The 12,949-nt window shown below is 41.0% G+C and overlaps 1 protein-coding gene across 1 annotated transcript in view; it reads right to left on the minus strand.

The window, feature by feature from the left end:
• Window positions 1-3,919: 3,919 nt before the first annotated feature.
• Window positions 3,920-12,949, minus strand: part of SEZ6 (seizure related 6 homolog) — an 874,081-nt gene continuing 865,051 nt past the window's right edge. The window contains exons 13-17 of the mRNA XM_063955907.1: window positions 9,707-9,901; window positions 7,511-7,549; window positions 5,033-5,153; window positions 4,833-4,935; window positions 3,920-4,035 (exon numbers count right to left, since the gene is read on the minus strand). Coding sequence (XP_063811977.1) covers window positions 4,006-4,035; window positions 4,833-4,935; window positions 5,033-5,153; window positions 7,511-7,549; window positions 9,707-9,901 — 488 coding nt within the window. The 3' untranslated portion in view covers window positions 3,920-4,005. The remainder of the gene's footprint in view (window positions 4,036-4,832; window positions 4,936-5,032; window positions 5,154-7,510; window positions 7,550-9,706; window positions 9,902-12,949) is intronic.

Raw genomic sequence — 12,949 nt, forward strand, 5'->3', positions numbered from 1 at the left:
ACTCCTTCAACATTTCAGGGACTCGCACCCCGTCCTCAGGAAGATACAACAATCATGTTTGTTGTTTCTTCCTGAGGACGGGGTGCGAGTCCCCGAAACGTTGAAGGAGTAAGTGAATTTCTTAAAAAATCCTGCAGTGCCGTATTTGTATTCTGCTATTGCAGAAAACGCCTGGAACATTTGCAATTGTATACAACGGCACGCAGGTCGCTGGATAATAGTTGGTAATAGTTGATAATAGTTGCCAAACCTACTTGCAATATATATATTTACACAGTCTCACTGAAATAACCTTGTAAGCTGTTCTGCAAAAGGAAATAACTTTTTTACATGTGGAAACCCTCAGCATGGCCTAGCTCCTCCTTTCATAGATGCCATACTATGAATCTCCACAGGAATCCTTATCTTGGCCCACATATCCATGTCCTTTCATATGGGGTTTAATTGTGTCAATATATATTCAAATGGTTTAAGAGCCCCTGGAAGAGTTTATTATACATTTTATTAAATTAACTTTATTGAGTGTCCTTCTGTTCACGATAGCTTTACGGAAGAATGAACTTTCTTATATCTGGCTCATCAGCAGGCAGCGCTTATTTATCAAACTCAAGACTGTAGCTACTGCCTTTGCAGCCCCTGCTATTGGCATTATTACAACAGGGGGTGGGTATATATATCTTATCTACATATCTTAAGGGCCCCCCATTCTGTCCACAAAATGATTTAACTAACAAAAATGTCTTGTATACTTCAACAGATGCTCCACATTGGATAAGTGCACAGGATTGTAATTATACACTAAGCAAGGAAATATATTATAAGCATTTTTTTTTCTCTAAATGCAGAAATATTTTATTTCCTATGTAATGTTAGGTAATATACAGCCATAAGATATTCCACTTAGCCTGAGGCAGCAATGGCCGTGTCATGCTTCACATCTCTCATATAAATTACCATAGACCTTTGTCTACGAGTGATGTGCAAAAATATTGGCATTGTTAATTATTTTTAGGTCTACAAACTAGGAAAGTGCTATAAATCTGTATAATTACAGGAAGAAAATGATAGATTATTTAACAAAAATAATTCCTGTAACCTCCCACATCCCTTTTATCTGCAGCTGCATCATTACAGGATAACACTGGACCAGGCAATTCCCAACCTTGGTCCTCTAGGCACACCAACAGTGCAGGTTTTAGTGATATCCTGGCTTCAGCACAGTTGGCTAAATCAAATTAATTGTGATACACATTAAGTCACCTGTGCTCAAGCATGGACATCACTAAAACAAGGACTGTTAGTGTGCCTTGAGGACCGAGGTTGGGAATGTCTGCGTTAGATGGTGACCCGTGATTCAGGGAAGAGTAGGCTGACCATATTATCCTTTTACCTGGGACGCTCATGAATTACACAGGTTCTGTGGCTGGCTGACTACAAACCTGCATTTCACCTGGTTTTAAGCAGCCACAGAACCTGTGTAATTCATGAGTGTCCCAGGTTAAAGGGATAATATGGTCAGCCTAGGGAAGAGTCCTGCATTCATGAGACCACTGCTTCTTACATATCTCTGTTTTGCTTACATTATACTATACCCAGCTAAATTGAGGTGAAAATAAGATTGTATAAATGTATATAACTCAGACACTGGCTCAGATGCTGTGAATGTGGGTGCTGTTGCTGCATTTATTTAGCATGAAGTATATGTGGAAGATCTGTATGACTGTGAAATGGATCATGGAGAGGTAATGGTTTGCAATTGGGCCCCATAATTTCAAGCTAATCATATGAGCAAACCTAATTAAAAAGTAGTCCATCGCTGTAATAATATTTGCCATAATGGATAGGTAAAGAACTTGATACATGCCCTCACTGTGGGGGTTATCTGCTCTGCTCTGTTACTCTGTGAGACTGGGTGACCACTTGAGATCAGATTTGCTACTTGTTCTATATTTAGAAAAGATAGTCATCAACAACAACCTTTTGCATGGGCAGCCTGGCACGGATCCTACTAAAAGAAAATCCTGTTGCCAGGCATGTAGGGTCTTTCTTTGATGTATACAGGGAGTTCAAAAACAGTGAGTGCTGTCACTGGCTGCTGAGCTCCTCTGCAGGGAGGCCAGACACTTTCAACATTTAATGTAGATAAGTACATAATGAATTTCCTTTTACACAATGTAAATAAAGTGTTGAAAAACAATTATATTGCCATAATACTTAGCACACATTCCCTGCGGGGAGACATGTTTAGCGCACAGTCACTGCGGAGGCACTTTTTGAACTCCCTGTATAAGGTGATTTATTCTAAGTCTACCCTCTTTTACAATGATTTAACCATTTAACACTTAACTGAGGCCAGGTCAGTATTAGCCTACATGAAAATTAAGACTGACTACATAATTGGCTTTATCCTTAAAAATCGATCTATCATGAGGACAAATCTTCAATGGGAGTGTATAAGTAAAAAGTGATATATTATCCTTAGCGGTAATCAACAAGGGGTGGATATATCCAGCAGTGAAAACAGTGAAGTGCACCAGTGGAGAAGTTGCCCATAACAACCAACCTATCATTATATAGAATGAAGATGATTGGTTGCTATAGGCAACTTCTCCACTGGTCCACTGCACTCTTCTCACTGCTTGATACATCAACCCCTAAAATTCCCCATTTGGCCGTTAGATAGAAAATTCACCTGTACATTGGGACATGTGGACTTGTATATGAACTAAAACATATTGACACTTTTTAACCTTTGAATAACTATTTTCTTCTGGGTAGCATGCAAATAAAACTCTCATGTACAGGAGAATTGACTTCTGGGTAATGTTGGCATGACAATCCTGTGTCAATATTTTTATCTGCTGCAGAAAATCCACCTGTAGACAGCCTTTTACTTATTTGTCTCTTCAGAGCAGTGCAGGTTCTTCTGGCCACCATAGAAAGCACTATAGCGGCAGCCATTTAAATGGCATTACCCAAAAGTCAATTATCTGTAGAAAAGGCTTATCAGTGCATTGTCCCTAAGATACACCTTTAACATATCCATAAAGATTTAAATTATGTCAGTGGGGCTTCCTGGTAACAAATATGAACAAAATCAAAATCCCACTTTGCCCAAAGTATGTCTAGTGCATAAGATAAATGGGCAAGGAGAGCTTCACTGTACAAAAAGCAGGTAACCCTATGCCCTGGTGACTACACAGACTGTGTGGTCCAATGGAAGATTTAATGAGGTCACTGAGACTTGGTGAACATGAATCATTTCTATGAAAGCCCCCAATGCACCTTGTATAAACAAATATATAAATTTATATATACATATGTAACTAAACACACACGCTATGGAGGGATCAGGCATAAAAGTGTGCATGTGTCAATGTGAATCTCATTGTACTAAACTTGCTGGGAGTTTTCTGGCATCAGTATATAGTATAGACATTAGCACACTTTAATGCACAATCCTTAGTACCTCTCCTATCTGCTCCCTAATATCTGCTCTTAGTGTATTTCTGTATTCATGTGTCTTTGTTCTTCTGTGTGTTTCCAAGTATTGTTCATGCAAGCTTATGCAACTGATTTGCTCATTTCTAAACACCTCTAATCTATGTCATTTTATGTGGCTATAACCGTTAACCTTTTGTGCTGAGGTTAAAAGTTGCATTGGATCACATAATCATCTAAGTGGACAAAGTTTTCTCTTGAGGTATCAAGGAAGGATCCAGGGCTTCAGCTGAAAGAAGAACGTAGGGCTAAGAGCAATAAGAACAGCGGCTGGAACTGGACAGAAGGATAGGAGAGCTGGGAATGTGAAGTTTGTTGTGAGTTGCAGTGCAGGCCAATGCTGCACCATTGCTGATAATTGTCTGTGGCCCCTCCTGGGGTATAATACTCAGTTCAGCCAATGATGAAGCAACAAGAGTCCAGAAGCTTCTCACACTTGAGAGTGACAAGATTTAATTTCTGCCTTTTTTTCTCCTACCACCAAGAATGAGGCAGATTTTCCTCTTATATGGACACTTCATATTCCCTTGTGTCCTGCAATGGTAATAGGTAAGAAACAAACACAAAATATTTGGATTAGGAATAATAATGATGATAATCCAAAATAATTTCAGTATAATCTAGATTTTCACTATAAATCTAGAAAAAGCAATCTCAAAAAAAGTGATCTGAAAGGTTAATTATATAAATATTTATTTTATTGTTGCAAAAAATGTTCAAATACTGTACTGCTCACATTGGGGCAGATGTATTAACCTGGAGGAGGCATAAGGAAGTGATAAACCAGTGATATGTGCAAGGTGATAAAGCCACCAGCCAATCAGCTCCAATATGTAAATTAACAGTTAGGATCTGATTGGCTGGTGTCTTTATCACCTTGCACATATCACTGGTTTATCACTTCCTTATGCCTTCTCCAGGTTAATACATCTGCCCCATTGGGCTTTATTTAGCATGAGAAATAAATGCACATTGGCAAAACAATTTGCAAATTTTTGGACATGAGAGAGAAGAAGAAGAAGAAGAAGACTACTATGGCGCATTAGAATGAATCTGTGACTGGCCAATGGAGCACTGTGTTCTTTCTTCACATTTCTTAAGAGTCCTTTTGCTGATAAAACAACAATCGGGCATAAAGCAGTATAGTAAAGCTGGTGGATACTGAAGACTTCATTCAATTACAAATGCATTAGTCAGTTAATAAAGATATATTCTACTTTTACCCTGCAGTTGCGTCCCAGTTTATCACTTGACAATCTGTTCAATGCTCCCATTGTGGATTACCCCACTCACAACATTCTAGTAAATAACTATGACTATTGTTTACTCACCCCTGTCTCAAATGTGGGATTGTCAAATGCAGATTCCACTGTGACTTGATCATAGGGGGGTGAGGAAGAAAGCGGCAGACGGAGGAGAGCTTTTCCTTGTAGCCTGTTCAAAGACAATGGAGAGGAATAACCACATAGGAAGAGGCATTTTACATCTCAGCGAGCCCATCATGGAAAGCTGTACTGATATATTCACTTACTTGGAGAAATATAGGTAGATTGCTGCGATTACAAGTGCCACCATGATAACCGGAACAAAGACGGCCAGCAGGATATGTGTGCCTTCTACAGGGATGCCTGAAGCTGCTGCTTTTTCCACAGCTGGACAGAAAGGACAGAAAGGAAATCAGCCAATTCACTGGTTTTCCTAGGAAAGTCCCTTCATTTTTCAATAATTCTGATACTTGATGCAACCATATTATTGGGAGCTAAAAGGATGTACGGGGTGAATTTTATCGATTAAACAAACAATAGGTCACAGAAGTGTCTCATTTCAAAGTTGAAATGTAAAAAATAAAACATTATATTACATTTTCAAAGCCCAATATAATTTCCGCACATATTCAAGTATTGCTGATCTGATATGCAGTATATAAATGATAATTTGCAAATAAACAGAGGGCCTGATTCATAGATGTACACAAACCCGATGTTTTTGCAGTTGAGCGATTATCGAGTTGCAGTGCACATGTGCTGCAATGGTTTTGCAACGGTGGTCGCAGAGACAATTAATTCACATAAGTATTGATAGTCAGGTACCATTTGGGGGGGTAACGAAGAGTAGTCGCAAAAACGCAGGTGTGCCACAACCTTTTTTTTGTAGGATGTCCCAGTCTGTATCTGCAATCCCATGTGCAGTAACAGTGGTTCTGGTACAGTGGTGGCACCGGAGTCGGTGACAACCGGTGCGGCCAATTGTAACCCTCTCTAGCGCATACATCCAAAAAAATGGGTGTGGCCTTTGAGAAATGGGCGTTGCCTCATGGGTGCCCTCCCAGTGACATCATGTAGGGGAGTGGCCTAGTGGAAAGGGTTCCCCCCAGATACATCACTCCGGGGGCAACTCAGCATCCCCAGACATGGTGAACTGCCCCAAGAGACTTGTACCTTCTCATTGACATTTGCTTCAGGATAATATCAAACTGAAGCCCATCGGCTCCTGTCACTCCCTCCGAGGGTAACACCCAGGAGCGGCACACACGCCCATAGTGTAGTTTGTTCTTTGGCATCGCACTGTTTGCAGCCATAATGCGTGATCATATGGATCACTCACAACTTTGATAATTAACTGATATGTGAGCGATGCTGTATCTTTGTACGCAGCTAATAGGACCCCAAAGCTGCCGGTGGGCGACTCAATACAAATCCATGTGGCTGCGGCATTTGCTTATTTTTGCACAGTATCTGTATACACATTTACAGCTGCAGCAAAAATTAACAGTAATTAAAGACTTTAGTATAGGTTTTTTTTGCATTTATACACATTGTTGTGTGGTTACTTGTGACATCTAATGTGGCACATTAATGTGGCTGTAAGAAAGAATATCAAATAAAGGCCAGTATGCATTTACCAATATGGCCAATATAAACAGGCTTTGGATTTGATTAAAGAGCCATACATATTGTGATAATAGGCCAACTAGCCAATATTTAGCGGTGATATTGCAATGTGCAACCTGGGCATGATCTGACTTGATGATTAAGTTTTAACTGAAATGCCTTAATGGGTCACACACAGTGCAGTCATTTGGTTAAAATATTTGATAATGTGTTACTAAATCCAACAACCATTGTATTGTGCCAAAATAATTGTAATTTAAAAGAAAATAATATTATTGGACGTGATTTCAACAGTGATCAGGGAAAACAGGTGAAAATATGTGTCAATGGTGAAATTGGATCGGTCCCGTTTTTTAGTAGTCAGACCGAACAATCAGACCACATGTAGTCACATTATTGGTCGTATAGTGACCTCAAACAAGTGGTTCTTATCGATCAAAATCATTTTCTAGCATAGATAACTCCAATCAATATGGGGAAATAGCATATGTTCTACTTTCTTCCATCCATGCTGACTTATGTAAAGCATCCTTTTATATTGCTCTATCTCTCCATGGAGTTTAGCAGTGTCGGACTGGGCATGTAGGGCCTACCGGGGAATGCAATAGTAGGGGCCCATGTTTGCAGAGGAGGTGTGGCCAGCTGTCACAGCAGCTTGGCTAACCATTATAGAGTGCATGGTCTGGGTCCCTTGCTAAATATATATTGTAAACACTGCTTGAGAATGATGATAATGGTCCAGGTTAATTACAGCACTACACTGTAGAGAATACACCATAGTCAAGTGCAGTAAAAAGTAACATATGTATAATGTATAATTCAGGTGCACAGACTGGAACTTGATATCTAAAGGAAGAGGTAGGGCCCCATGTAATGTGACCCACCGGATATTTCCCCTGTACCCCTGTGGCCCAGTCCAGCCCTGGAGTTTAGTGATTACTGTATCCCCTCTGTCCTCTGCTCTACTCAAATACCAGAAAGGAGAGTAGATGGATATAAAAATGGCCATGTGCATATGGGTTTACTTTAGCTTGATTTAGAGGAAGCATTTGTGCAGTTCTTTCAGTCATTAGGTGCTGAACATAAAACCATGCTTTAGGATGCCATATTGCACTTACCTTCTATACCCTTGTTACTGTAGAATTCCTTATAAGAAGCTAGGAAAATAAGAAGGATAAGGAGTTCAGTGACAGGTACATTCTAGCTGACTCCCACTCACTCTTTCTGTGCCTGTCCCTTTCTTAGCGCAGTGTTTAGGAAAGAACGGGTCACCATTGGGCTGAAGTATTAAACTATTTTTTTTTTTAGCAAGTGAAACTTATTTTATTGCTGCGGCAGATGAGTGATTCTCAGGAGTTACTTACTGCTTAGGGGGACCCCGATTTGGTTTACTGACAAAATGTAGAACTGGAAGTTCAATCTCCAGCTCCATATCTATGACAGAATTAAAAAAAAAAAATAATAATAATAATATATATATATATATATATATATATTCTGTATATTATTATTATTTTTTTATTTTATTATAGGGGTAGCTATATGTTATATTATATCTGCTATTTCTTATTTTCTTGGGGACAGGGCAAAAGCCTTATCCTTTCCAAATAATTTATTTAATAAATATTTTTTTTTGTAGGGTCTTTCTGTTAGTTGCAGTATAAGATGTTTAGCAAAGGCTAGCCTCAATATTTAGGGGGTTATTCAGTATGGATTGCAGATTTTGCTAAAAAGCAGACTCTGCAATCCTTTCTTTTGCATGCTGGAGGCCGCCCAATGTAGGGCAGTTCTGCCCAGCATGCAGAATGGCCTGCCCAGTGGCTGCGACAGCAATTTAATTGCAGTTCCAACAACTGAGGACAACCCCCTGAAGCTGCGGCTAGGTTGCGTATGCAGGCGGTCAGCCACCATTTTTCTCATCAGAGCGGCTGCATGTGACGTCACGCAACCGCCCCAAAAATGCTGCCTACCCACCCCCATTTTCCACATTTGGCGGCCGTGCACACAGCCCCCCTGATGGGGTTATTGCGGTTGCATTGTTTAGCAATGTGACCTGAATAATCTGCTTAACAGGGACGTGCAGTCAGGGGAGGCCTCCCCTGTCATTATGATTACAACAATACAAAGAAGATACTTATGACACAAAGTGTCATAAGTATATGCTTTATATTACTGTAATAATTTTTTCATTGTTAAAGCAGGTTTAAATTAGTTTCGGAGGCACCAAGAGCGGTGCCTCTCGCAGCCAATGATAAAGGGTCAGCAGCGGGGGGTGGGGCCAAACAATGGGCAGTAAAAAGCCCATTTAAAAAAAGCAGGGTAAGCGGCACTAGTGTGAGTGCCTCAGTGACAGGGGCGTGCTTGCAGCCCATGTGAAAGCCCGCCCCTGTCACTGAGGCAGAAATGATTGGGCACCAGGTTCGGAGCTCTCCCTGGTCCAGACCACCACTTCACTAGGACTCCTTATTCTCCACCCCGAGAGAGGCCGCTGCTGCTCCCGCTCACCTCTCATTACCGCTCGAAGCCAGGGGTAGCCGCTCTCACTGCCCCCAGGATTGGCCATTCCAGGTAAGTGCCGGCATCACAATTAGGGGGGGGTGCCGCAGCCAGACATGCAGTCTTGAGAGTCGAGCCTCCACTACCATCGGCTGCTCCCCCCCCTCCCGCTGCTGTACTAGCAGCGTGGCCAGAGAGCCAGCCGATGTCATCTCCCAGTGTCCTTGCTGAATGCTGCTGTGTATTGACCATGGGCTGCCCTGCGCTCTGTGTTTCAGAGCTCTGGGCAACTCATGGTCTGTACACAGCAGCGCTCAGCATGGAGATGTGCCACTGTGACGAAGGGGGGGGGGGGAGGGTGCAATTGCTCCATGTCCAGGGGGGAAGAGGGGTTGGGCCGGGGGGGATTTCCTGTTATGTGGCTATGTGCTGGGGTATAAGGGGATATGTGGCTATGTGCTGGGGTATAAGGGGATATGTGGCAATGTGCTGGGGTATAAGGGGCGGAAGGGTGGTTGCTAGTTGCTATGTGTGTGCATTGGCATCGGACTGGGAATTAGCGGTGGGGGCCGTAGCTGGCGGTAACTTTAGCAGGCATTGGCACCAGGAAACAGTGCTTCATAAATGTGATAAATTGGGCTCAATCCAATTAACTAGCTTCCGCATACGACGGGGACGAGTTGCTGTTGCAATGGCACATAAATGCTGGAAATGGCATCGGAACATATCTTCCCTTGTGGCCCTATCTTGCTCCAGATTTGTGGATTGGAATTGATCCCATGGTCTCTACTTATAAGATGGTGAATATTCATTATTACCTTTGCAGATTGGTGGGGCGCTGCTCCACTGTGAGGGGTGGCCAGGGACACACTTTAGACTGTGTTCCCCCATCAGCATGTACCCTGTACTGCAAGAAAACCTAAGGGCCTCCCCTGGCTGGTAGACACGCTTTTCAGGTTCCTGGTGACCATTTTCTGGAGCTCCAGGGTTTACACACGGCTCGTATTTTTCATCTAAACACAGATATAACAAAGCAATCAGTGCACAGACTTTGAAAACCCATTACCAGTACTATTACCATGACTGCATGATTATGTTCACTCAATGTCATTTTAGTAAAATATTAATATAATAGAAAAAAAAAACAATTATGGAAACAGAATATATGGTTTTATGTATGTTCTGTTACACACTAATGAATCATGATACATTATTCATACACAACTATGAATATAATGTCTGAAAGTAACTGAAAAAAATATTATTTTTGTTTTTTTCAATATTCCTTTTTCTTAGTACTTTACTATTATTCTGCTTTCTTTATGTAGCTGCAATTAATATTCTCCAGTTCATCAGTCAATGCCCCAGTGGAGCATACAACTTAATTCCCTTATTGACTTTTTGCCCATTTAGTTAAATGCTAATTATTGTAGTCTATGTTTTAGATGTATGGGATGAAACCAGAGCACTGGAGTAAATTCATGTGAACATGGCGATAACATACTTAGGGGGAGATGTACTAAGCAGTGATAAAAGTGGAGAAGTGCACCAGTGGAGAAGTTACCCATGGCAACCAATCAGATTTGACGTAATTTTAATAATTTGCTTACTATAAAAGTATACAGAGCAACTGATTGGTTGCCATGGGCAACTTCTCCACTGGCTCACTTCTCCACTTTTATCACTGCTTAGTACATGTCCCCCTTACTCCATGAAAATAGAGCCTAGGTGAAACCATAGCACCAAAGCTAATCTTTGTGCTGCCCACAATTTGCCTGGGTTTTACAATGTGATACTGTAATTGTCACAATCACTTTCTATAAAGACCGTAAGTCTGCCACAAACCATTTTCTACAGGTAACAGCATTCTGGGGCCTATTCATTGTGATAATTATCAGAGCCAGAAGTCCCCCGATAGTTACATTTTCTATTCATGGCCTGATGCTGGAGCAATTCATCATTGCTCTGGCACAGACACAGCTGATCTGAAAATCAGCTGTCTCTTCAAATCTTGTCACTGTTACTGAAGTAACGGTTATACGTCAGTAGCGGTGAAACTTTGCACTGCCAAATCTGACCTCAGCAGTGCTACTGTGCATGTGTGACTGTGGGTTCACGCATATGCGACTTCTGGTAGAAGGAGCCAGACAGTGGCAGAGGGATCCGAACGGTTCCCTCTTCGCAACTTGGACTGCTTGCCATAGGGAAGGAGCGATGTATGGAAGCAAATGCCAACTGGAGATTGCAAATGAAAATATTGTGTCTTCAGTGCTTGATGGATTTAAAACCCCGTACTAATGTATGGGGACAGCGGGCCAGATCATAACTGAAAAGTAAGCAGAAGGTATCCAAGATATATCACGTATTACCTTTTTGATGAATGGCACACTGACTTAATTTATACAAAAGGAGGTGAAAATGTTAATTTTGATTTGCCAATGTCTAAGGTAAAGTGATGGTGAAAAGACCCTCTGTCCCTACACCTTCAATAAAGATAGCAACATATTGGGGCAGATGTATTAAGCTTGGAGTAGTGATAAAGCAGTGATAAGTGGAAAGTGATAACGCACCAGCCAATCAGTTTAAAAAAAAATTACAGGAGCTGATTTGCTGGTGCGTTACCACCTTGCACTTATCACTGCTTTATCACTTCTCCAGGCTTAATACATTTGCCCCTCTATCACAGAATCTTCACTACAGATAGCAGATTCTATCACAGAACCTTCACTACAGATAGCAACTATGGGGCAGATGTATTAAGCCTGGAGAAGGCATAAAGAATTGATAGGTGCAAGGTGATAACGCACCAATCAACTCATAACTGTCAATTTACATATTGGAGCTGATTGGCTGGTGCGTTATGACCTTGCACTTATCACTGCTTTATCACTTCTTTATACCTTCTCCATACCTTCTCCAAGCTTAATACATCTGGCCCGTTCTATCACAGAACCTTAACTACAGATAGCAGGATTCTATCACAGAACCTTCACTACAGATAGCAACATTCTATCACTATACCTTCACTACAGATAGCAACATTCTATCACTATACCTTCACTACAGATAGCGGGATTCTATCAAAGATCCTTCATTACAGATAGCAACATTCTATCACTATACCTTCGCTACAGATAGCAGGATTCTATCACAGATCCTTCATTACAGATAGCAACATTCTATCACTATACCTTCACTACAGATAGCAACATTCTATCACTATACCTTCATTACAGATAGCAGGATTCTATCACTATACCTTCACTACAGATAGCAACATTCTATCACTATACTTTCACTACAGATAGCAGGATTCTATCACTATACCTTCACTACAGATAGCAACATTCGATCACTATACCTTCACTACAGATAGCAGGATTCTATCACTAGACCTTCATTGCAGATAGCAACATTCAATCACTATACCTTCGCTACAGATAGCAGGATTCTATCAAAGAACCTTCACTACAGATAGCAGGATTCTATCACAGATCCTTCATTACAGATAGCAACATTCTATCACTATACCTTCGCTACAGATAGCAACATTCTATCACTATACCTTCATTACAGATAGCAACATTCTATCACTATACCTTCACTACAGATAGCAGGATTCTATCACAGATCCTTCATTACAGATAGCAACATTCTATCACTATACCTTCGCTACAGATAGCAGGATTCTATCAAAGAACCTTCACTACAGATAGTAGGATTCCATCACAGAACCTTCACTACAGATAGCAGGATTCTACCACAGAATGTTCACTCTAGATAGCATGATTATACTACAGAACCTTCACTACAGATAGCAGGATTCTATGACTAAACCTTCACTGCAGATAGCAACATTCTATCACTATACCTTCACTACAGATAGCAACATTCTATCCCTATACCTTCGCTACAGATAGTAGGATTCCATCACAGAACCTTCACTACAGATAGCAGGATTCTACCACAGAATGTTCACTCTAGATAGCATGATTATACTACAGAACCTTCACTACAGATAGCAGGATTCTATGACTAAACCTTCACTGCAGATAGCAACA

Source organism: Pseudophryne corroboree, chromosome 2, assembly GCF_028390025.1.
Source record: "Pseudophryne corroboree isolate aPseCor3 chromosome 2, aPseCor3.hap2, whole genome shotgun sequence".
Classification (NCBI taxonomy): Eukaryota; Metazoa; Chordata; class Amphibia; order Anura; family Myobatrachidae; genus Pseudophryne; species Pseudophryne corroboree.